At 41.4% G+C, this 24,148-nt stretch overlaps 4 protein-coding genes across 12 annotated transcripts; 3 read left to right on the top strand and 1 right to left on the bottom strand.

Moving 5' to 3' along the window:
- Positions 1 to 2: 2 nt before the first annotated feature.
- LOC139545290 (ubiquitin carboxyl-terminal hydrolase 30-like) lies at positions 3 to 9,791 on the top strand. Of its 3 annotated transcripts, none has more exons than XM_071352911.1 (13): positions 3 to 142; positions 757 to 866; positions 978 to 1,160; positions 1,345 to 1,448; positions 5,191 to 5,289; positions 5,422 to 5,467; positions 5,551 to 5,645; positions 5,759 to 5,818; positions 6,049 to 6,135; positions 6,251 to 6,331; positions 7,743 to 7,965; positions 8,222 to 8,330; positions 8,470 to 9,791. In XM_071352911.1, exons 1-13 carry the CDS (start codon positions 72 to 74, stop codon positions 8,711 to 8,713), a joined length of 1,512 nt encoding a protein of 503 aa, XP_071209012.1. In that variant the 5' UTR covers positions 3 to 71; the 3' UTR covers positions 8,714 to 9,791. The 3 variants fall into 3 exon arrangements, with proteins under 3 accessions (XP_071209012.1, XP_071209014.1, XP_071209013.1); XM_071352913.1 differs by having other exon boundaries at positions 47 to 129; XM_071352912.1 differs by lacking the exon at positions 3 to 142 and adding an exon at positions 504 to 641.
- alkbh2 (alkB homolog 2, alpha-ketoglutarate dependent dioxygenase) lies at positions 9,789 to 12,633 on the bottom strand. 3 transcript variants are annotated; one of them, XM_071352920.1, is made up of 4 exons: positions 12,503 to 12,633; positions 10,793 to 11,082; positions 10,509 to 10,707; positions 9,789 to 10,246 (listed from the first exon to the last, which is right to left on the bottom strand). In XM_071352920.1, exons 2-4 carry the CDS (start codon positions 11,064 to 11,066, stop codon positions 9,937 to 9,939), a joined length of 783 nt encoding a protein of 260 aa, XP_071209021.1. In that variant the 5' UTR covers positions 11,067 to 11,082; positions 12,503 to 12,633; the 3' UTR covers positions 9,789 to 9,936. The 3 variants fall into 3 exon arrangements, with proteins under 3 accessions (XP_071209021.1, XP_071209022.1, XP_071209023.1); XM_071352921.1 differs by having other exon boundaries at positions 10,793 to 11,105; positions 12,503 to 12,610; XM_071352922.1 differs by lacking the exon at positions 12,503 to 12,633 and adding an exon at positions 12,087 to 12,110.
- Positions 12,069 to 19,768, top strand: unga (uracil DNA glycosylase a). Of its 4 annotated transcripts, XM_071352915.1 has the most exons (7): positions 12,069 to 12,325; positions 12,881 to 13,087; positions 13,176 to 13,271; positions 13,446 to 13,543; positions 16,355 to 16,443; positions 18,768 to 18,946; positions 19,057 to 19,768. In XM_071352915.1, exons 1-7 carry the CDS (start codon positions 12,230 to 12,232, stop codon positions 19,195 to 19,197), a joined length of 906 nt encoding a protein of 301 aa, XP_071209016.1. In that variant the 5' UTR covers positions 12,069 to 12,229; the 3' UTR covers positions 19,198 to 19,768. The 4 variants fall into 4 exon arrangements, with proteins under 4 accessions (XP_071209016.1, XP_071209018.1, XP_071209017.1 ...); XM_071352917.1 differs by lacking the exons at positions 18,768 to 18,946; positions 19,057 to 19,768 and adding an exon at positions 16,886 to 17,273 and having other exon boundaries at positions 12,110 to 12,325; XM_071352914.1 differs by lacking the exon at positions 12,069 to 12,325 and having other exon boundaries at positions 12,700 to 13,087.
- Positions 19,769 to 20,949: 1,181 nt separating this feature from the next.
- On the top strand, positions 20,950 to 24,134 carry LOC139545292 (peroxisomal membrane protein 2-like). Of its 2 annotated transcripts, none has more exons than XM_071352918.1 (5): positions 20,950 to 21,178; positions 21,668 to 21,790; positions 21,903 to 22,065; positions 23,148 to 23,267; positions 23,355 to 24,134. In XM_071352918.1, the coding sequence occupies exons 1-5, from the start codon at positions 21,069 to 21,071 to the stop codon at positions 23,421 to 23,423; spliced, it is 585 nt and encodes a 194-aa protein (XP_071209019.1). In that variant the 5' UTR covers positions 20,950 to 21,068; the 3' UTR covers positions 23,424 to 24,134. The 2 variants fall into 2 exon arrangements, with proteins under 2 accessions (XP_071209019.1, XP_071209020.1); XM_071352919.1 differs by having other exon boundaries at positions 20,986 to 21,178; positions 21,512 to 21,790.
- Positions 24,135 to 24,148: the final 14 nt, after the last annotated feature.

The raw sequence follows: 24,148 nt of genomic DNA, 5'->3' as shown, positions 1-24,148 counted from the left end.
TACAGCTGTGTTTGGTCCGTCAAATATCCAAAGACTCCCAATTTAAGTTCCACTACGTTAGCTCCGAGAATATGCCGTGGTGCAGACCAGCGACATCTGAAAAGCTTATTCGGGAGTTCCTGTACTCTGGTACCATTGTCAGGTCAGACCTGAATGTTTTACAAGGCCTTTCATTTCGCGAATTAAATGTGTGATTGTGTCGGGGTTTAGCGAAGTGTGGTCAATGAGCTTGCTCTTTCTTAGTGAGCAGTTCGAACGACGTTTTTAAGTGGCGCACACACAAACGACGCCAAAGCAATCGAGTACTGTTGATCTGACTGCATCAATCTGAAATTAACGATTTGACGGACTACTTTTATGGGATTACCATACCATCTGTTAGCAAAATTCCAACATGTTTTAGAGAAGTCTTTGTGCATTGTGTCGTAGTAGAGGATGTCAAAAAGAGCAATCTACAATAGCTAACGTTTATAGGCAGATCTGTCTGTCAAGTCGACAGGACTGCCTGTCGTTGGCTGGCGAACTTGTGTCATGTTTGGCAATTGAAATTCGACTTACATGAACCAGGAATGATCTAGTAAACAGGTTTATTGAGCTAAATTGTGGTCCGCTGCTGCTTTGGATACATTAGAGTTTGTTAGGTATGGACATACAATATATTCAGAGTAACTAAAGGGAAACGCATTTGATGTCCCAACAGTTCAGACTTTTCTGTGAGACTGTCAATAATATGTATCACTTTGGAATATTTTTCAGGAACAAAATTATGAAAAATTGGGGAGTCATTGGTGGAATAGCGGCTGCCATGGCTGCTGGAGTATATGTTCTATGGGGTCCAATTACAGACAAAAAGAAAAGGAAGAAAGGTAAGCTTGCCCAATGTCTGTGTAGGCAGTTAAAGATGGGATCACTAATGTTATGTAGGTGGATGTTTATGAGGGTCATTGACTGTATACTAACAAAAGTATCCACCATAGGCATGGTACCAGGCCTGCTGAACTTGGGAAACACCTGCTTCATGAACTCTCTGCTCCAGGGCCTGGCAGCCTGCCCTTCCTTCGTCAAGTGGCTGGAGGAGTTCACTAGCCGCAAAGGTGTGTCAGAGGGCGAGCCAGAGAAGGACCCCAAACTTTCCACAACTCTCCTGCAGCTTCTCCAAGGTAGTGTTTGGTGATGGGCGAAGAAGGAATCAGAATCCCTGTTCACTCAATTGTTAGACTCTATGGTGCAACCCAAATGGCAGCCTATACCCTATGGTGCACTAGTTTTGACCAGGGCCCATGTAATGCACTATATAGGGTACCATATGGGATGCACCCTGACAGTACATTCTCTGATTTGCAGCACTGTCAAATGACAACACTGGGGCGGAGGATGTGCTGGATGCAGGGTGTCTGCTGGAGGTCCTCAGACTCTACAGGTGGCACATCAGTTCCTTTGAGGAACAGGTACGTTATCCTTACTTGTTAAGCATTTGTGAGCATTTTTTCAGAGCATTCAAGTCAAAATTATTGTTTTAAATCTGTTCCCCATAATAATTCTGCTCCACGTTCAAAACAAATTAAAAGTAAGCCCTTCCAGTCGAAGCTCACATCCACTACAATACGATGGTACTTTCCAATGGAGCAGCAAGATATCCCCCTATGGATTTCACATGACTTGGCAGGGGTACAGCCATGGGTGGGCCTGGGAGGGCATAGGACCACCCACTGGGGAGCCAGGCCCAGCCAATCAGAAAACGTTTTTATTACAGACAGAAATACTCTTCAGCGCCCACCCCCCCAGACGATCCCGCAGGTGAAGAAGCCGGATGTATAGGGCCTGGGCTGGTGTGGTTACACGTGGTCTGTGGTTGTGAGGCCGGTTGGACTTGCTGCCAAATTCTCTAAAATTATGTTGGAGGCAGCTTATGGTAGAAATTAACATTAAATTCTCTGGCAACAGTTCTGGTGGACATTCCTGCAGTCAGGATGCCAATTGCACGCTCCCTCAAAACTTGAGACATCTGGCCTTGTGTTGTGTGACAAACTGCACATTTTAGTCGCCTTTTATTGTCCCCAGCACAATGTGCACCTGTGTAATGATCATGCTGTTTAATCAGCTTATTGATATGCCACACCTGTCAGTTGGATGGATTCTCTTGGCAAAGGAGAAATGCTCACTAACAGAAACAAATGTGTGTACAACATTTTGAGAGAAATAAGCTTTTTGTGCATATGGAACATTTCTGGGATTTTTTTATTTCAGCTCATGAAACACGGAACTAACACTTTACATGTTGCATTTTATATTTTTGTTCAGTCTATGACTGAGATATGTGGTCGTCCCACCTACCTACACTACATGACCAAAAGTATGTGGACACCTGCTCGTCGAACATCTCATTCCAAAATCATGGGCATTATTATGGAGTTGGTTCCCCCATTTGCTGCTACAACAGCCTCCACTCTTCCGGGAAGGCTCTCCACTAAATGTTGGAACATTGCTGCAGGGACTTGCTTCCATTCATCCACAAGAGCTTTAGTGCGGTCGGGCACTGGTGTTGGGCGATTAGGCCTGGCTCGCAGTCGGTGTTCCAATTCATCCCAAAGGTGTTTTGATGGGGTTGAGGTCAGGGCTCGGTGCAGGCCAGTCAAGTTCTTCCACACCGATCTCGACAAACCATTTCTGTATGGACCTCGCTTTGTGCACGGGGGCATTGTCATGCTGAAACAGGAAATGGACTTCCCAAACTGTTGCCACAAATTTGGAAGCACAGAACCGTCTAGAATGTCATTGTATGCTGTAGCGTTTAGATTTCCCTTCACTGGAACTAAGCGGCCTAGCCCGAACCATGAAACCAGCCCCAGACCATTATTCCTCCTCCACCAAACTTTACAGTTGGCACTATGCATTGGGGCAGGTAGCGTTCTCCTGGTATCCGCCAAACCCAGATTTGTCCGTTGGACTGCCAGATGGTGAACTAAAGGTAAAAAGGAGGACTGCGCACGCCCCCATTCTCATCGACGGGGCTGTAGTGGAGCAGGTTGAGAGCTTCAAGTTCCTTTGCATCCACATCACCAACAAATATATATATATATTTTTTTACACCTTTATTTAACTAGGCAAGTCTTATTTTCAATTCTGAGTTAACTGCTTTGTTCAGGGGCAGAACGACAGGTTTTTACCTTGTAGGCTCGGGGATTCAATCTTAAACCTTACGTTTAACTAGTCCAACGCTCTAACCACCTGCCTTACATTGCACTCCACGAGGAGCCTACCTGTTACGCGAATGCAGTAAGAAGCCAAGGTAAGTTGCTAGCTAGCATTAAACTTATCTTATAAAAAAACAATCATAATCACTAGTTAACTACACATGGTTGATGATATTACTAGTTTATCTAGCGTGTCCTGCGTTGCATATAATGCGGTGCGCATTCGTACGTATTGTGTATAATGCGGTGCGCATTCGCGAAAAAGGACTGTCGTTGCTCCAACGTGTACCTAACCATAAACATCAATGCCTTTCTTAAAATCAAAACACAAGTATATATTTTTAAACCTGCATATTTAGCTAACAGAAATCCGGGTTAGCAGACAATATTAACCAGTTGAAATTGTGTCACTTCTCTTGCATTCATTGCACGCAGAGTCAGGGTATATGCAACAGTTTGGGCCGCCTGGCTCGTTGCGAACTAATTTGCCAGAATTTTACGTAATTATGACATAACATTGAAGGTTGTACAATGTAACAGCAATATTTAGACTTAGGGATGCCACCCGTTAGATAAAATACGGAACGGTTCCGTATTTCACTGAAAGAATAAACGTCTTGTTTTCGAGATGATAGTTTCCGGATTCGACCATATTAATGACCTAAGGCTCGTATTTCTGTGTGTTATTATGTTATAATTAAGTCTATGATTTGATATTTGATAGAGCAGTCTGACTGAGCGATGGTAGGCAGCAGCAGGCTTGTATGCATTCATTCAAACAGCACTTTCGTGCGTTTGCCAGCAGCTCTTCGCAATGCTTCAAGCATTGAACTGTTTGACTTCAAGCCAATCAACTCCCGAGATTAGGCTGGTGTAACCGATGACGTCACTCGCTCTGAGACTTGGAGAAGTTGTTCCTCTTGCTCTGCACTTACAGTTACAGTTTTGTGGAGCGATGGGTAACGATGCTTCGGGGGTGGCTGTTGTCGATGTGTTCCTGGTTCGAGCCCAGGTAGGGGCGAGGAGAGGGACGGAAGCTATACTGTTACACTGGCAATACTAAAGTGCCTATAAGAACATCCAAAAGTCAAAGGTATATGAAATACAAATCGTATAGAGGGAAATAGTCCTATAATTCCTATAATAACTACAACCTAAAACTTCTTGCCTGGGAATATTAAGACTCATGTTAAAAGGAACCACCAGCTTTCATATGTTCTCATGTTCTGAGCAAGGAACTTAAACGTTAGCTTTTTTACATGGCACATATTGCACTTTACTTTCTTCTCCAACACTTTGTTTTTGCATTATTTAAGCCAAATTGAACATGTTTCATTATTTATTTGAGGCTAAATTGATTTCATTGATGTATTGTATTAAGTTAAAATAAGTGTTCATTCAGTATTGTTGTAATTGTCATTATTACAAATAACAAAAAAAAATCGGGCGATTAATCGGGATCGGCTTTTTTGGTCCTCCAATAATCGGTATCGGCGTTGAAAAATCATAATCGGTCGACCTCTACTCAGTAGTGAGTGTTGTGACTTACCAGCACTCGGCTGTCTTTTTCTGTGAGCTTGTGTGTCTTACCACTTCGCAGCTGAGCCTTTGCACCTAGACGTTTCCACTTCACAATAACAGCACTTACAGTTGACCGGGGCAGCTCTAGCAGGGCAGAAATTTGACGAACTGACCTGTTGGAAAGGTGGCATCCTTTGACAGTGCCACGTTGAAAGTCACTGAGCTCTTCAGTAAGGACATTCTACTGCCAATGTTTGTCTATGGAGATTGCATGGCTGTGTGCTCAATTTTATACACCTGTCGGCAACGGTGTGGCTGAAATGGCTGGATCCACTAATTTGAAGGGGTATCCACATACACAAAAGTATCTTAAGATGAATGCACTAACTACGTCACTTTGGATAAGAGCGTGTGCTATATGACTAATGTGTAAGGTATATTGGTTTAATCTCTCGTCCCTATTTACTTTTCTTAGGATGCACATGAGCTCTTCCATGTCCTCACCTCTTCCCTGGAGGAGGAGCGAGACCGACAGCCCAAAGTCACCCACCTCTTTGACATTCAGTCCCTTGAGGTAAGTTGTCACTCCCCTTCCTTTAATAATCACAGCCCTGCTAAGCTTAGTCTCTTTCAGCACAGTGTGTTTTTGATGTAAGTTAATTGTATTTTTGCCTTCTGACTTCTGTTCCTTTGTTTTTGGCATCAGAGTCTCCCAGATATAGATGATAAGACCTTAAGCTGCAAGAGTCGAGGTAAGGAGGCAAATAGTGGTGTGGAATATTTTACTAGAGAAGTAGGTTTTGGGAAAATAGGAAAACTACTTCTGCTCTTCCAGGCCCTCTTCATCCTTTACAAAGTCCTTGGAAGTTTCCACATCCTTTCCATGGCCGCCTAACAAGCAATATGGCTTGCAAGCATTGCGAACAACAGGTGATTAATGTATTTGTTTATTTTTCATATCACGTGAATATCAGATATTTGGCAGTGTACTGTCATTAAATCAGTGGTTTGTTTGTGCTATTAATTCATTTTCTTGTTCGCAGAGTCCAGTGCGATATGACTCTTTCGACAGCCTCTCCTTATCCATCCCTTCGCCGCAATGGGTAAGCAGAATGGGTGACGGGAGAAAAAATACATGATGGAAACCTTCATATCATTCAGGTGAAGGTTTTCCTTGTACCACTGGTGGTACAAATATCATTGATATGTGTACACCAAGGTTGCAGGAGCAAAAGCTTGCACGAGTTCAGGTAACCCTGTTCTACACGAATGTATGTAAAATAATAGCTTGTGAGCTACAGTATATGCAATGTGCTGAGTATATTTCCCTTAGGGCTGGCCTATCTCTCTGGATCACTGTCTCCAGCATTTCATCTCTTCAGAGACCATTAAAGAGGTGGAGTGTGAAAACTGCACCAAGGTACTAGTCTTCACTTGGTTGGTTAAGAAAATGGAACTGTACTTCTGTGAGCCTATGGGTATGTTATTTTGGAGCTTTAGAATTAACCTTGTTTTGACATCTTCTCTCCTGTCAGCTTCAACAAGGCGCCTTAGTGAATGGGCATGTCCTGGAAAGCCAGAGGACAACTTTCATCAAACAGCTTAAACTGGGAAAGGTAATGGTCTTTCCCACTAACCATGTTTTTATGCAAGTAAAGTCAAAACGTATACAGAAATTGCTGTGATAGACACAGGAAGTTTCGGCACAATTTTAGAAATTCCAACATTTGTTCGTTCGACATGGTGGGATTTTTTTGTTTTGGTAAAATTAATTATACAAGAAATGGCAGTGGAAACGTCCTTTATGTGCAAATATTGATTAGATAACCATATCGAAGTAAACTTTGAGTCACACAATAATATGGTGTGTGGTCCTCCCACTACGACTCAGGAAACCATGCAATTTATTAGGCTACGCTGCCCTACAAAGGCAAAACGCAGTAACTACGAATTTGGTCAAAAATGTTTAATCTGTTGTAATGGCCAGGTATATTATCTGATTTAATGTTGGCATTTAGTTTTTTGACACAAGAACGAGCCAGTTGATCAGAATATATCATGGAGTATCCTGTCTAGACAGAAAAAGGAAGTTACTGCATTTGGCCTTTTGTAGTACAGTGCAGATGAAACAAGTTATGAACTTCACAGGGTGGTGAAAGTGCACGGTGATGAGCTTGATGCTCCTTTCCAATAAATATACAGGGTCGAATTTTCGGTAGTTGAAAATGCAATGGAAACACATTGGACTTTAGATTTTTATTCGGCACATCAATCAAATATATTTAAAGCCCTTTTTACATCAGCAGATGTAACAAAGTGCTTCTACAGAAACCCAGCCTAAAACCCTAAAGAGCAAGCAATGTAGATGTAGAAGCACGTTGGCTAGGAAAAACTCCCTAGAAAGGCAGGAACCTAGGAAAAAACCTAGAGAGGAACCAGGCTCTGAGTGGTGGCCAGTCCTCTTCTGGCTGTGCTGGGTGGAGATAAGAGTTTATGGCCATTAAGGCCAGATTGATCTTCAAGATGTTCAAACGTTCATATATGACCCATAGGGTCAAAAAATAATCAGTGGTTGTAGAGAGTGCAACAGGTCAGCACCTCAGGAGTAAATGTCAGTTGGCTTTTCATAGCCAAGTATTTAGTGGTCGAGACAGCAGGTGGGGTAGAGAGGGAGAGAGATGGGGAGAGGGAGAAAACATCATGAAACGTAAGCAAAAAAGTACATTTTGTGTGCACTACATCACACAATGATTTATCTGCAACAAGTCAGTTTGGTGGGAAAATGTACATATTTTCTTTATGCAGATTTTAGAATATTCACATGGAAACCTACGTATTGTGACCTACTTGATGATATGTGAAACAATTGCTGTGTACTAAATGGTTTCACTGCTTTACTGGTATCCCCCTGCACACATCACTATCAGATGCATTTGTGTCTGGCTTCAGCATATCCTTGTCCTCGGCTATGTGACATACTGTATACAGGTATATGACGGCGTGTGTTTGTGTGACTCCTCCCTCCAGCTCCCACAGTGTCTCTGTATTCACCTGCAGAGACTGACATGGTCTAATGAGGGTACGCCCATAAAGAGACAGGAACATGTCCAGATCTCAGAGTACCTGTCTATGGACCGCTACAAACACCGCACAACCATTCAGAGGCTCCAGCGCATCAACTGTACTCCCAAAACCATTAAAGCAGAGGATTCAGGAGTTGCTGCAGATAAGACTCCTCCCAATGGCAAAGGTACGGTGAAATCACTTAAATTGTCTTCCTGGGACTAAATTGCTTGTCTAATGACCTCTTATTACCCTTTCAGCTTGAGAGGACTGAGAACTATCATGATTGTTCTTAGTGGGTTCTTAGAAATTGGCCTTAGAATATTTGGGATTTGTTTGAGGACAGATACTCCAGATTACTCTCATAATGTAATTGTTGTTTTACAGACCCTTGAAAGGCCTTGTACAACACTAAGATCATACTGTATTCTACTTATTTTCAGATATAGAACACCATAACAACAACAAGCCTCTGTCCAATGGAACCTGTTCGTCTGTCTTACTCCATTCTCCTGGGTTGAACCCACAGGTCAACCTCACATATGACTACAGGTAAACACAACCTGATCATCTTAAACAGCCTTTTCATATCAATAAAGAGAAGAACCAATTATACAAAATCAGATAAATTGTCTTGGAATTATAGTGTGTACTCTGATAACACTGTTGAATACACCATGTCTCTCCACAGCTCCTCAGAATACCACTTTCAACTGATGGCTGTGTTGGTTCACCATGGTGACATGAACTCAGGACACTTTGTCACTTACCGCCGCTGCCCTCCTTCGCCCCGCAGCCCCTCTCCATTCAGCTCCCAGTGGCTGTGGGTTTCAGATGACTCTGTACGCAAGGCCAGTCTACAGGAGGTGCTGTCCTCCAACGCCTACCTACTCTTCTATGAGCGGGTGAGACGGCTCCGTCTACTGTTGGAGTAGAGCCCCGGAGCACTGAGCCAGACTGGACACCTACTCCCCTGCCAACCCATACCACCACAGCCATGTGTGCCACAGAAACCACCTCTCAGAAGTGTAATTCTCCAGCCCCAATGGCTTACCTGTAGGATTGTGCTTTAACAGTACAAAAGATTATGCTGCTCTACCTTGACCTCCTGTCATATTAAAATCATGAATGTCCCCCTCTTCTTTTACAGTGATTTAGGAGGCACTGCCTTTTAGATCCCAGAGATTGCCTACCTGTAGGAATGATTGGACTGTTCTCAAAAACATCTCAGAATACTGGTAGTCGTTTCACAAAAGATTTGCATTACTTCAACCAAGATGTTTTAGGCTAAATGGGTGTTACTAGATTAGGAAATGTGGAGGTACTTGATATGTAATCACTGTCTTCAGCTATTTCAGTCTGGAAATAATCACTCATATCTTAATGTAGGTTTAATTAAAATAATGCAATGTTTCAATTGACATTGTATATAAGCTGCTGTATATTACATTTTTCTACGTGTGTAACAAATTCAGAATACTGTAATAACATGCAGGTGGTTTGGATTCTAGTCTAGCTCCACATGTCTGCAGACCATTTACTTTCATGTAGAATCATTTCTGCAGTTGTTGCACAAGATCTCATGGTATCAAGCTAATGTGTATATTGTTATTTTTGTTCCTAAATGATATTGAAGCAACATGATAGTTTTACAACTCTTTTATAGAGCATTGGAATTGATAGCAATGTAACAAATTTACCACAGTGTTTGGATAAGAGCATCTGCTAAATGACTTAAATGTAAATGTAAATGTTTAAAGTTGTGGTGGCAGTGTGTACAACTACACAATCTAAGTGTAATGCTCAACAAGCATACCAGTTGTGTTTTAAATACTGCCGTTTACTCTCCTAGTATTGAATTAGGATGCAACCTCTAAATATCCCTCTTACCCATTTTCTGATCAATTTGCACTAATGTATATTTTGAAGATTTGTGTGTGTGAGATCTGTGAAGAAGTTGATTGTTTTCATAGATACAATTATGAAAATAAAGAATCTATAAGTAAAGAGTTACCACATTACTGATTTTTATGAATTGGACCATGAACAAATTCAAAAACTAGTTGAATCAATATTGCAGTGGGGACAGTGGTTAGATAGTACGTCCCCTGACGTCAGCCACAATGAAGTGAGACTCCCAACGGACCATGTCTGACCCTCATTTCTTGCCGTCTTGGAGGATGCGTCTGAAGGTAAGGTTGATGCGGGGTGTGAGGACCCTCTTGCGGGCTGGCAGGCTGTGGCACCAGTGGGTGTTTGTGGGAGAGTTCATGAGGAGCAGGCTTCCGTGGGCCAGTTCCAGCTTCACCGGGTTGATCTGCCGTCGGCACTGTTTTCCCCGTGACTCCCTATGTCTGAAGACAAAGTCCCGGACCGCCCCCAGGGATACGGAGGCGATGGAACAGAGGGGGTCCAGTTCCCGCTCATCATCACGGTGCTCACCCATGTGATCATGTCCATCTTTGTACCTGAGAAAACCAGGAGCAGCTACAATGGAATCACAGTCCAACAGTCCTAGAGTCTATTTATTACACCGAAACCGTTTATTCCAAACAAAACGTTTTGCAATGAAAACTAGAGTTTCTATTGGACAAATTCAAGTAGGTCCCTCCCTGTTTTGCTCCATTTGCTTCTATTTGGTTCTTAAACGGTAAACTGTTTCCATTGCAAGACGTAATGAATACACCCCTGTAGATGTAGAATCTTCTATAGCAGCGTAGACAGACTCACCTGTTAATCAGGACGAAGTTGAAGGTTTGCCCTGTCGCCTTTGTAACAGCATCACGAATGTACTCCAAGGTTGGAGTCCACGGGCTAGCCTGAAGACTCACTCCAGAATAGGTGTAGGTTAGTCCTGCGTCCCCACAAGTCGCCTGCTTTCTGGGGACATTGTAGACCTTCCCAAACACCTGAATCTTTGTTTTATCTCCTGTAACAAAATAAGAATGTCTCATCTACATACCAAGAAAAAAATTATCTGAACTGTCACTGAATTGAGTGTGACAATTGTATACCTGTGAGGTAGACTACCTCCTCCTCCAGCTGTGTGTAGAGGCAGTCTGCTTCCTCTTTAGGAAAGAGTAGAGCATAGTCACAGTCCAGTCCCTCTGCTTCAATCTTCTGCCAAGACTTAGAGAACTCAGTCAAATAGGCATCCTCCTTCACATCCTCCTTTACAATCCCCTGATTGCATTCTTCCTCTTTACATTTTTTCCACACAGGTTCTCTCTGTTCATCTGTTGTCCCATCAATATAGCGCTTCCTGGTTTGACTCACAAATGTATCCATCAGCCACCTTCTTGCTCTGTGCTCACCAACATGAGAAAACTTCATTGTAATAATGTCCAAGACCAAGAATGAAAAGAGAACACAGGAGTACGGATAACAGAAGGAATAGGCCTACAGATAAACGTATAGCATAGGATAATTAATTACTAAATACATGAGTGGAAAGTTTACAACATATCACTATACTTGGCCATTACAGTTTAATACCTTGCTAACCTTGCTATGAACATTGAACTATAACCATTGACGTAAACAGGTACAAAATGCACACTATGATGGACAGTGCCACCCGGGATCCTTGGGACGTCCCTACCCTTAAACCCTAACCCTTACCTTAACCTCTACCCTTACCCAGCGTTTCCCAAACCTGGTCCTGGGGACCCCAAGGGGTGCACTTTTTTGTTGTTGCCATAGCAACACAGCTGATTCAAATAATCAACTTATTATCAAAACGTGCACCCCCTGGGGTCCCCAGGACCGAGTTTGGTAAACACTGCCTTAACCATTTTAAATTTAAACTTCAATGGTTGGTCTTGGTGAATGGGTTGGCGTATAACGTGAACGTCTAGCGTGCGTTCGACTCTCATCGCGGACATCTTTAGCATGTGAGCTAATTAGCAACTTTTTAACTACTTACTACTTTTTAGCTACTTTGCAACTACTTAGCATGTTAGCTAACCCTTCCCTTAACCTTGACCGTTTTAGCTAACCTTTAACCTAACTCCTAAACTTAACCCTAACCCCTAACCCTAGCTAACATAACATTGCAGTTTTTGCAAATTCGTAACATATAACACGTTTTGCAAATGTATAACATATTGTACGTTTTGCAAATTCATAACATATAATACGAATTGTAATTTGTAACATATCATAAGAAATGGGTGATGGACAGCCACAAATTAATATATATCATACTAAATAGGGTGTCACCAAATCTACGTACAGAATAATACTAAATGCTCTGAGACAATGTTGGATAGCGCCGACCATACTATGACCGAAGCCCTGCGCATTCACCTTAGCAATACGTCATCGCAAGTTGGCGGGAAATGTTCTGTCAGAGAAGTGGTTCAAAACAAGCGGGACTGTGTTAGTGCTGCTGAACAATAAGGAACACAAGCTCTAAGTCAACTACTACCAAATTAATCAAGGTTACTAAAATGATAGGGCAGAAAACTATCAATTCTTTTTTTCCGCCCATTTTGAAGAAGAGAGCTTCGGGAGGGGAACATGAGAGAGAGGATGCCCAAGAACATGTGAGAATTAGCGTACTATTCATTTATAATAATTGTTTGCACGCGAGCTGCATGAGTACAAACCGGTGCAATTGTGTAACTATTTTAAGGAGCTAACATTCTGTACATTACAACTTTTAACCTAAAGTTGCATGTATACATATTGAAATCAGGTTATATAGTTTCACCAGCACGTACCTTGTTGTCTTGACGCTGTTATTACAATAATCTGCTTGCTAACTAACAAAATCATTGATTCAATTGTTATATTTTATGTGATAACATTGAAAAGACCATACAACATGGGTTTCAAACCAGTAGTCTTAACCATCTTTGACCGTAACACACAAAACCCGCGATATCTTTACCATCAGCGATCACAGGGGGTGGCGTCACTGGCGTCAGTGTTTAGGAAATTTGCTCAAGTTTCGTAGCAGATTTAGAACATGTTGCTAGCTAGCTAAAATGCTTGCAATGAATGTACCATATTTGCGACGTTCTCCCAAAAAATGTTTAACTGCACCATTAACAGCCACGCGTGTTTCACCAACCTTGCATTTTGCTCAATATACCAAGGTTGGACGGGTGAAGAAGCTGAAGCGATCAGGCAACGGAACGACGGAGTCATCCTCTTCTCCAGTGTGTCCAGAACTGCTGGCCCGAATCGCCAAAAACAAGCAAGCAGCGTTGGAGAAACTGTGCGCAAGTAACACACCGGATGAATTTGGGGAGAGTTGGCGAAAGAGTTTGGTCTCTGAGTTTGGAAAGCCTTATTTCAAAAACGTAAGATGAGTCTACCCACACATAGCTACATCGTACAGATTATCAGAAATGTGCATAATCCAATTCCCTTCGCTCCTTACTGTTTCAGTTGATGTCTTTCGTTGATGGAGAGAGGAAACTGAACACTGTCTACCCACCCCCTCAGCATGTTTTCACCTGGACACAGATGTGTGACATCCACGATGTAAGTTTAGGTTTTTGACAACAATGGCACATGTACAGTTTTTCATATTAAGGGGCAGAAACCCTCTAATGTACAGTATGAGCCAACTCATAAGGTTAGGCTGTACAAGTTCTTTCCAGGGGGAAGAACCACTGCACTGCCCATAACGATCAGAGCCATTTCTCCTTGGTACAGGTCAAGGTTGTAGTCCTCGGTCAGGACCCATATCACGGTTCAAACCAAGCCCATGGATTATGCTTCAGTGTGCAGAAACCTATCCCACCTCCACCCAGGTAGCCTACAGTATTATTACGTTGTAGACCATGTTGAACATATCCAGGCAAGGGGAATATGTTTCCTGAAATAAAATGTATGGTGTAATACATACAGTGCCTTTAGAAATGTATTTTAATTGTATTTTTTGTCAATGATCTACACAAAATACTTGAATGTCAATGTGGAAGAAAAATTCTAACATCTGTAAAAAATAAATAAATAAAAAAACCTATCTTGATTAGACTCAATCTCACAGGCACAAACAAGACTGGAGCTACCACAGTAACCTCTCGCATTTAAAGGGGTAGGTGACATTTGTCATATCATCTGTTATTTTGGTTAAAAGACTCAGGTCACAGGGCCTCCCGAGTGGCGCAGAGGTCTAAAGTAAGGTATTCAACCCCCTTGGTCATGTTAAAATCAATCACCTTTGGCAGCGACTACAGCTGTGAGTCTTTCTGGACGTCTTATTTTATTTTACCCCCTTTTTCTCCTCAATTTCTTGATATCCAATTGCGATCCTGTCTTGTCGCTGCAACTCCCCAACAGGCTCGGGAAAGGCGTAAGTCGAGTCATCCGTCCCCCGAAACATGACTCGCCAAACCGAGCTTCTTAACACCAGTCCGCTTAACTCGGAAGCCAGCTACACCAATGTGTCGGAGGAAACACCATTCAACTGAAGTCAGCCTGCAGACGCCCAACCCGCCACAAGGAGTCGCTAGAGCGCGATGAGCCAAGTAAAGCCCCCCCCGGCCAAACCCTCCCCTAACCTGGACGTCGCTGGCCAATTGTGTGCCACCCTATGGGACTCCCGGTCCCGGCCTGGGATCGAACCCAGGTCTGTAGTGACGCCTCAAGCACTGTGATGCAGTGCTTTAGACCTCTGCGCCACTCGGGAGGCCCTGTGAACTGAGTCTTTTAACCAAAATAACAGATGAGATGACAAATGTCACCTACCCCTTTAAATGCGAGAGGTTACTGTGGTTGCTCCAGTCGTGTTTGTGTCTGTGAGATTGAGCCTGACTAGTAGCAGTGTTATCTTCTCTTCCCTAGCAGTTGAAACTCAAACATAGAAAAACAACCTAGCTGGTAAACAAAACAATGTAAATAGCCAAGAAACACAAGTTCAAAGTCTAACTTCAGTAGACTTTCTTTTCAAGTAAATTAGACCAGCGTTTATACATGTGCGCAGCTCTTCTAACGCATTGATGACACCGATAGCGTCATTGCTCAAAATAGTACGCAGAATCATCTGGATATGTGTGCAACAAAATTTCAACATTCACCTTCTGCTACCATTTCTGTCAAGCCGTCTTCACATACAGTTTGATGCATACGTTCAACGTGTGCACAACGCACTGCAACTGCCTCTGCAACGCAATGCTGCAAGGCAAATGCAGTGTTCCATTGGAAATGAATGTACTTCTGGTGTACCAAAATGCAATGACGCTGTCGGTGTGATCGAGGTGTAAAAATGAATCTTTCTCTCAGCTCTTTACATGTGCACAGCCCCCAGCCAGGCAGTGTGAGGTGGAATAGGCTATATAGGATTCGTCTTTCTTTGACTTTGTGCGATTTAATTTACCAACTATGATAGAAATACTTTGAAGACAGCTACTGCACCATTTATTTTACTATAAATGTGATCATACTTGACTTTTTATTCACATGTGAGTGAAATGCTCGCACTGTTGAGCCCTGACCATCTGTCAACGTGGTTGGTGAAATAGACATCTTACACACCAATGCCAAAATCTACCCACATTTGGCAGGTGGCGGGTGTTAATTTTAGGCCCTGGTTGTGTTGGATTTGCCCCAAACATAACGCTTTGTTTACGTGACATAAAGTTAATTTCTTTGCCAATTTTTTTTCCGTTTTACTTTAGTGCCTTATTGCAAACAGGATAAATGTTTTGGAATATTTTTATTCTGTGCAGGCTTCTTTCTTTTCACTGTTTAATTAGGTTAGTATTGTGGAGTAACTACAATGTTTATTCATCCTCAGTTTTCTCCTATCACAGCCTTTAGTCTCTTTATGAGGATGACTCATAATAACGGAGTAAATGGAATGGCTTCAAACACATGGAAACTATGTGTTCTATGTATTTGATACCATTCCACTAATTCTGCTCCAGCCATTACCATGAGTCTGTCCTCCCCAATTAAGGTGCCACCAACCAACTGTTATTGATACACCATCCAAAGTGTACTTAATAACTTCACCATTCTCTAAGGATATTCAATGTCTACCAATAGGGGCCCTTTGTGAGACATTGGAAAACCTCCCTGGTCTTTGTGGTTGAATCTGTTTGACATTCACTGCTCGACTGAGGGACTTTAGGTAATTGTATGTGAGATACAGAGATGACGTAGTCATTCAAAAAATCATGTTAAACAATGTTATTGCACACAGTGAGGGCATTTAACTTATTATGTGACTTGTTAAGCACATATTTTCTCCTGAACTTATTTAGGCTTGCCATAACAAAGGAGTAGAATACTTATTGACTCAAGACATTTCAGCTTTTCATTTGTAAAAGATAAATGAATCGAAAAACATAATTCCACTTTGACATTATGGGGTATTGTGTGTAGGCCAGTGTAAAACAAAATCTACATTTAATAAATGTTTTAATTCAGGCTGTAACGGCAAAATGTGGAGAAAGTCAAGGGGTGTGAACACTTTCTGAAGGCACTGTACATTTATCTATGTGAAGGACATTTAGCTTTTTTAACCTTTTTTATTCGGTACTGTATTGGATTTAGTTTTTCATATCATTGACACAGTTACCGCATCGTCAAATGTAGAGCCTCTTCTTTTTTTTCAGCTTGTTGAATATGTACAAAGAATTGGCGTCTGATATAGAGGGCTTCCAGCACCCTGGACATGGAGATTTAACTGGATGGGCTAAACAAGGTACTGTACGCACAATAGTCTAGCACACGTGTCGAACTCCAGTCCTCGAGGGCATAATGTCTGCAAGTTTACGCTCCTCCCTTCTACCTTATTGATCAGTTAAAGTCATTGATTAGTTAGGAACTCTCCTTGCCTGGTTGTCTAGGTCTTAAGTGGACACTAATTGAAAGCAAATAAAGAAAGCCAGCAGAGAGACAGCCCTTGGGGAATTGAGTTTGACTAGGGCTGGGCGGTATACTGTATTTTACAATATACCGGTATTGATGCATGGACCGGTTTGGGTTTCACTTAACATTATATAAAGTAATTTCAATGTCATTCTTTTTTCTATTAATATTGTTTGGGAAATGTGAGACGCTACTCCACCGTGTGTAGCGTCCGTTTTTATAGTTTACTCCACTACTTGAGTCGTCTCTCTCCTCTCATTCCGCTTTCCACACAGACCAAGCCCTGCCCCCTGTCACTCAAGGAGCGCAGTTGTTTTTGCTCGACCACGAGACCACTTGCTTGATCCAGTCTGCATGGTCAATGCCGCACATGGAACAAGATGTTGATAACGATGCTGATTTCCACTTTGCGTCTTAATATATTCCACAAGCGTAATATAATTCCACAATTAGTTTGTATCATACTGTCTGCAACTTCTTAGAAAGTTGTGGCTAAAATTAATCGTTTTAGCCTCTAATGCTAATTGCTAGTTAGCTAGCTAATAAATGTACTGAGTCAGAGCAAACGTAGTTAGCTAATATAGCTTGATTCCATTGATTGTGTAGGCCTAAATCAACATGTTTGTGCAACAGTATCTTCTAAATTAAAGAGTTATATGCAAAGCGTGAATGCTATTTAAAATGTGTATTCGCGGATCGCAACCAACTGAAAGGTGCATGCACCGCCACCTACTGTACTGGAGTGTGAAGCCTGTTATGGCCCCTCCATTCATCTATTTCTCTGATCAAGCCCTTTGGTTCCGCCTACTGTTAATGAGTGTGAATTCATTACACTTTGTGAAACAAAGGGGAAAAGTATGGGGAAAAGGGAAAAGAAATTGCTCTACACCCATTAAAACCTCACCACTATTCCACTAATTGTCCCTATCGGATGCTACACCAGGCTGGCAGCCTGGGAGGTTGGGACACTATCATTCAACACATTTTGTGTTGATGGTTCTTGAAATTTGTCGCCATGTCACGTCCGCATGAATAGAAGTAGCAACGAAAAAAACATTTAATGTAGTCAAAGATTATAGGGTGCCCAATGAAACACTGACCAACACATTGGTTACTACCCTGTCACAATAACTCCTCATTCTATTTCCATTCCAACAGTTCACCCAAGGGTTTTGATGTAAATTGCTAGTCAAATTGCAATTGCAATATTTAGTTAAAACTAAGGCGTAGATTGTTTGCTCCATATCATGCAAACCAATGTGGAAATGATCTCAAATGAGTGCAGAAATGGATGAAAATGCTGAATTATTTTTGGTTCAAGTTTGTTTTACACTGTTCAAATCAATCATAATGGAGAAAGCCCCATTGACATCTCTTAGAATGTATGTGTTGCCACCTTAGGGTCATGCACTACTCATAAAGGAAATGTAGAACTTTTTATTATTCCAAAACATCAAATACCGTCCCAATTTGTTGTGATATGATATTTTGGCAATACAGTAATCCCTCGTTTATCGCGGGGGTTACGTTCCGAAAATGACCCGCGATAAGTGAAATCCGCGAAATAGAAAACTTTTTTTTTTTTTACAATTAGCAACTATTACATGTATACAAATACAGTGACTCACGTGTAGGCCGTTTCGTCGACATTATGGGTTTAGGAGATGTTCGAAATTACAAGATAATTTGGCCAACTTAATGTAAATTTGCCAAGCTGTTTTATGTACGTACACATAACTGCACGAGACGACAAAATGATAGCACAATTCGTAGCATGTTTTGATACAAGAAGCGGGAGTGAGTTTTTAGCGAATCAGAATGCAGAGCACAATGCACCAAAAAAAAAAAAAAAATGCATTATGAAAATCCGCGAAATAGCGAATCCGCGATAAGTGAACCGCGAAGTGGCGAGGGATCACTGTATACGCCAGCCCTAAGTTTGGCACCCCTGGTCTAGCAAGTTTGGCTATAGACATACAGTATAAATATCATAGACTCCTGGTGCAATATCTTAGGACTGTCATGAATGCAGGCACTATTCAGGATAATGCAGATAATCAGAACAAGTATATTGAAGTATGGATTGGGCATTGATGAACTTCAATGCCTTGATGTGCAGTTATCAGGAGCCAACTGGATCAATGCTTCTCTTTCCAGGTGTCTTGTTGCTCAATGCTGTGCTGACCGTCCGAGCGCACCAGGCCAACTCTCACAAAGACAAGGGCTGGGAAACCTTCACTGACGCTGTGGTGCAGTGGCTCAGCTCCAACCGGGAGGGCCTCGTCTTCATGCTGTGGGGGGCCTATGCTCAGAAGAAGGGAGCAGCTATTGATAGGGTTGGTTAAATGTAATTTAATATTGTATTAATAGTGAAACAAACACTTTTCTATTCTTGACACAATCCACTGACCTCAGCTTAATGGTCTTTTGTCTTTATCCTCTGTAGAAACGTCACCATGTTCTTCCCACTGTACACCCCTCCCCTTTATCTGCTCATCGAGGGTTCTTCGGATGCAAGCACTTTTCCAAGACCAATGAGTTGCTGGAGAAATCAGGGAAGGAGCCCATAGACTGGAAGGCACTTTGAGATGTCCCCACACAGCCTTATTTTCACGGTGGGGATTCCAAAATGCAACTAACTAGATTCATCACTACTGTTACCAAACCATAAGCTTATGGTATTATTTTTGTTATCAAATATCTGGGTGACATGTGTGTAAATGTTTACTGCAGTGGGCAAGGCCATACTATATTCCTTTATTGGCAGATTATAGTTTTCACTCTGGTTTGCAGTTTGCACCCTTTAAAATGTAATTGGATTTGATCTACATTCAAGCTAAGTAATACCTCATCAACAAGTATCACGTTGGTATGTCAAAACATAGCAGCTACATCAAGGTTTCCCAAACTCAGTCCTGGCCCCACCTCTGGGTGCACATTTTGGTTTTTGCCTTACCACCACACAGCTGATTCAAATAATCAAAGCTTGATGAGCTGGTTATTTGAATCAGATTTTTTTTTACAAACCCCAGGACTGTGTTTGGGAAACCCTGAGCTAAATGTGGCTGGTTTGTAAATATGTAATTATTCTGTTCTTGGTTTTTAGTACATTTTGTATTATGCTTTTCTACTTTAAAAATAAACGTACTGTTATTCAAGGCTGTTTTGTGATACTGTAATCAATATGAAGAATCTATTTAGAATGTTTCCTCTGGGGTTGATTCCTCTGTCAGGGTTTCCCTAAATCAGTCCTGGGGACTCCGTGGGGTGCATGTTCTGGTTTTTGCCCTAGCAATACAGAGCTGATTTATAAAATAATCAACTATTCATAAAATTTTGATATATTTCAATCAGCTGTGTAGTGCTCGGGCAAAAAATTAAACGTGCATCCCTTGGGGTCCTCATAACCGAGTTTGGGAAACGATGCTCTAAGTTGATGACATGATTAAGTTTTTTTTTTTTTTTTTAGTAATGTGCTGCATGAAGTGAGGGGGGGGGTTCGATTGCCTGGGTGTTTTGCACCGGGTGGAAGTTGATTGCATTTGTTTTGGAACCGGGCTGCCTCGCGGGCTTGAGCTTGGTGCCCAATTTTATATGTAAGTGCTTTAATATGTTTGGACCCCAGGAAGACTAATGGGGATCCCTAATAAATACAAAGCCCACAGCGACGTTGGCAAAATAATGTGGAATAATGAGTCGGATTCTGTTTTCAAATGCAAAACTCATTGCTTTATCTGTCTTCGCAATGAACACTTGTTGACAAAATGGCCGAGCGGTGCAGATTAGTGTTTGATATGGGAAGGGGCTTCTCCCTCACCGTTTTTGCACTTTCACGTGCCATACATGGGACAGTTTAGCGTAATCGAATCCGCCCACTGTCAGGTTACGTTCCAGACCTTGAGTGGCCACTGGCCATACCAATGATTTATATATATACACTAGAGGACGTACATGGGGTGCTGTTTTGAAGCCACCACCCCTCCATCTTCGCACTCCCCCACGATGTAAAAAATATTTTGGAAGCTATAGAATCTTTTTTTTTTTTTTTATGCCTGCATTTGTTTGTTCCACGTTTATATTATTGACAACTTAATGTATACTTTTACATTATATTATGTGAGTTTAAAATAAAAATATATATATAAAAACATTTCCCTAAAGTAGGATTTTGTAATGTTACTGTCCCATAAATACATGTAATTGTGTCCTTGAAACATTGAATTAAAATACTGTAGAATTCCATCCACTCCTATGGAGGACTGCTTCTTATTCAAGGTAGTGCCAATATGGCCGACCGGGGCTTCAAATGCTCTCGTTGACCAGTACATAGCAACACAATCCAGGGTTTATATACATCATTTGTCCAAACATATCTGTCATAGGGCCAGACACATCTGTGCGGTGGTGGTCCTTCAAACACAAAACGTATCGTCTAAATGCAACATTTCTACCGTGACAATGCCTGTACAAAGTTTACCGATTCGAGACTCTGCCTTCCATGTGCGACTGCTGCATCAATACTTGATTCTGCTGAAGAATTACCCAATTCTTACCAAATCCGTGACGAGGTCAGTATAGCTAACGTTAGCTAGCCTGTTGAAACAGTTTGAATATAATGGGATAATTAGCTATTGTTATTAACTAGTTAGCTTGCAGGGGTCTAGTGTAACTAGTGTAACACCTAACAATTGACAACAATTACTACTGATCACTCATACAGAAATTGTTCTTAACTGACTTGCCTAGTTAAATAACGGTAAAAAAATTGCATTAACTAATTTGTGGTAGACATCGTAAGGGTATAAGGGTATGGAGCTACTTGATAATTTGCAAACTATGCTTTGGCAAGGTAAACATGTCCCTTTGCCAAGACCTTTCTACTTTGCTCTGTCTGTTTTCAGCCAATCAGCCTCTGCTCTAAGAACCTCCCTCATCTTTCCTGACAACAGTTGCTGTCATAGTTGCATTGTTTCAATGCACTTAAAGAAGAAAACTTTCTTCAAACTTTAATCACTACCATGGCATGACTACAAATAAATGGTCTACATCTTTTTCAGTGGCATTCTCTCAGCAATGGGAAATCTTCTATCTCAAGCATTGGAAGTAAAACGAAAGGCCAAAGAAGGGACCCCAGTGAAGGAGATTGACATTTCAGGACCTGCCCGCTTTGCCATTTATGGGTAGGCATGTGATTAAAATCAGGTCCAAATCACTTGAATCTTTTTTTTTTTTTTTAATTGCAATGTACTGTACAATGAACACAGCTATTGAAATTTCCCGTTTTTGTTTCAGGTCGCTCATTACTGGGCCTGTAAGCCATTACTTTTACCAACTTATGGAGGTGTTGATGCCTACCACTGTTCCATACTGCATGGTGAAACGCTTGCTCTTGGATCGCCTTATCTTCGCCCCTGCGTTCCTGCTGCTTTTCTTCTTTGTTATGAACATCCTGGAGGTAAGTCAGCTTCTCCACTATGGAGTCTCCTGTACCATACACCTGACTAGCCCATTCATAGACGCTACTGACTTTAGCGCCTATTGACGATAGTGTCTTCTGGCTGGGGGAACATACATTTCTTCTGTTTCTTATATTTTCCAAAACTATCTTTCATATCAGCAAGAAATCATTTTCAAAAAACAAAAGTTTATATTACTACACAAATTTATAGAGTTCCCACGGAGACATATTTCCATGTTACAGCGTTGTTTATAGAAAATAGACGCAAGACAGTCGACTACCTGTGCAAATTATATGCGTCACCTAACACCTATGTGTAAACGGAAGATGGATGCCACAAACGTGATGTCACTGAAAAACAGTGTTGGCTGCAACTTTGTTAAAACGGGTTAAAACAGTGCACAGTAAGTAAATGCCGAGAGTGTGCTCAAGGAAAAGGGTGGCTATTTTGAAGAATCTCAAATCTAAAATATATTTTGATTTGTTTCACACTTTTTTTGGTTACTACATGATTCCATATGTGTTATTTCATAGTTTTGATGTCTTCACTATTATTCTACAATGTAGAAAATAGTTTTTTAAAAAGAAAAGGAAAATCCCTTGAATGAGTAGGTGTTCTAAAACTTTTGACCGGTAGTGTATGTTTTGCATTTGTGACATTATTTTGATGTGATATGAAAGTAGAGGGCTTTAAGTTTACAACCGTACCGCAATAGAGAATCGATTCACGTTTGGAGAATTTGGCTGTTTTGGCTGCCAGAGCCAGTAAGCCTCTAAATAGAACATGTAAGGTCCTTGGACTATAAGCAGTAACATTAGGTTCCTTTAGTCCATTATTACTGACCAACTCTCCCTGCTTGGATCAGATAGCACTGTCTCGTATAAAAAAAATATTACTCTGTGTAGTTCAAACTTTATGCAGGGACTGCCTCCTAGTCTGTCAGTTTAGGTTGGCCCTAGTGAAATTATGCAGTACTACTCAGACAGTTAATTTCCATTAGTGGTTCATTAATTACATTCTAATCCAGACTATTGCCATGCCTGTACATTCATTTTCATCCATTCTAATGCTATTTTAGGGTAAGAGGTGGGAAGACTTCCAGAGCAAAGTGAATAGTAGTTATTGGCCTGCCTTGAAGATGAACTGGAAAGTGTGGACCCCCTTCCAGTTCATCAACATCAACTATGTGTCTGTAGAGGTGAGCAGTTCTCACTGGCTTTTCTTTTATGCATTCATCTGGAATGTAGTGGTGCTCTGTTACCAATCTGTGTTGTTGTGTTTTCAGTTTCGAGTGCTGTTTGCCAACATGGTGGCCTTATTTTGGTATGCTTACCTTGCGTCTGTGAGGAAGTGAAGACTCCCAAGATCTTCTCCCTGATTACTGAATGTAGAGGGCACAGGGTGTGCCTCTGGAGCTGCAGAACGTTACAAGGACAGGCCTGTGAATGCCAGTGCAGCAAGCTGGTACAACCAGGCAGATTGACTGCGGTGATGTGAAGGCCTTCACTCGCATACTACAAAAGTACTACACTAAGGAAATCATAACACATCTAATGTGTTGCTCACATGCAGAATAACCGATAACTAAAATGTTCAATGTTAATTCTTACTACTGAAATTTCCAATCTTAAATTAATTGAAATACTTGAGTATCTTTGTGCCGTGGTGTATTTTGGTTTGAACAATGGTAAATACATGTTACCTATTCTTGAAAGATACAAATGTATATTATAATTTAAGAAGAAGCAAATGTACTGTAGGAAATGAATATCAGTAACTATTTCAACCTTGAATGCAATTCATTTAACACCATATGAATATGCAATGTTAAGATTTATCAGACCATGAAGCATTGTGTATATTGCTGACAAGGCTGGCCTGTAGTTTCCTCATGTGGACTGCCTTCAGTTTAGTTTGAGTCTCAAACTGTAAATGTTATTACTCTTTCTGTCTCTATCAGGCCAAATAAGGGAGCAACAGCACATCGGACTGAAACTGACAATGTATTTTACATCCTGATGCATTTGATTTAACTGTATTTTATAAAAACCAGTCCATTACCTTATGTTGCTTTAACTT

Source organism: Salvelinus alpinus, chromosome 19 (genome assembly GCF_045679555.1).
Source record: "Salvelinus alpinus chromosome 19, SLU_Salpinus.1, whole genome shotgun sequence".
NCBI lineage: Eukaryota > Metazoa > Chordata > Actinopteri > Salmoniformes > Salmonidae > Salvelinus > Salvelinus alpinus.
The sequence above is the reverse complement of the archived record's forward strand: the minus strand, read 5'-3'. Positions and strand labels throughout refer to the sequence as shown.

Coding starts and splice junctions, on each gene's coding strand:
- alkbh2 (XM_071352920.1), bottom strand. CDS start 11,066: ATGGATACATTTGTGAGTCAAACCAGGAAGCGCTATATTGATGGGACA. Junction 10,708..10,792: donor GGAGGTAGTCTACCTCACAG/GTATACAATTGT, acceptor ATTTTGTTACAG/GAGATAAAACAAAGATTCAG. Junction 10,247..10,508: donor AACTTCGTCCTGATTAACAG/GTGAGTCTGTCT, acceptor TGGTTTTCTCAG/GTACAAAGATGGACATGATC.
- LOC139545292 (XM_071352918.1), top strand. CDS start 21,069: ATGCCTGTACAAAGTTTACCGATTCGAGACTCTGCCTTCCATGTGCGA. Junction 21,791..21,902: donor GCCCGCTTTGCCATTTATGG/GTAGGCATGTGA, acceptor TTTTTGTTTCAG/GTCGCTCATTACTGGGCCTG. Junction 22,066..23,147: donor TTGTTATGAACATCCTGGAG/GTAAGTCAGCTT, acceptor ATGCTATTTTAG/GGTAAGAGGTGGGAAGACTT.
- LOC139545290 (XM_071352911.1), top strand. CDS start 72: ATGCCGTGGTGCAGACCAGCGACATCTGAAAAGCTTATTCGGGAGTTC. Junction 5,646..5,758: donor GCAAGCATTGCGAACAACAG/GTGATTAATGTA, acceptor TCTTGTTCGCAG/AGTCCAGTGCGATATGACTC. Junction 6,136..6,250: donor AGTGTGAAAACTGCACCAAG/GTACTAGTCTTC, acceptor CTCTCCTGTCAG/CTTCAACAAGGCGCCTTAGT.
- unga (XM_071352914.1), top strand. CDS start 12,770: ATGCTTGCAATGAATGTACCATATTTGCGACGTTCTCCCAAAAAATGT. Junction 16,444..18,767: donor AACTGGATGGGCTAAACAAG/GTACTGTACGCA, acceptor TTCTCTTTCCAG/GTGTCTTGTTGCTCAATGCT. Junction 18,947..19,056: donor AGGGAGCAGCTATTGATAGG/GTTGGTTAAATG, acceptor TATCCTCTGTAG/AAACGTCACCATGTTCTTCC.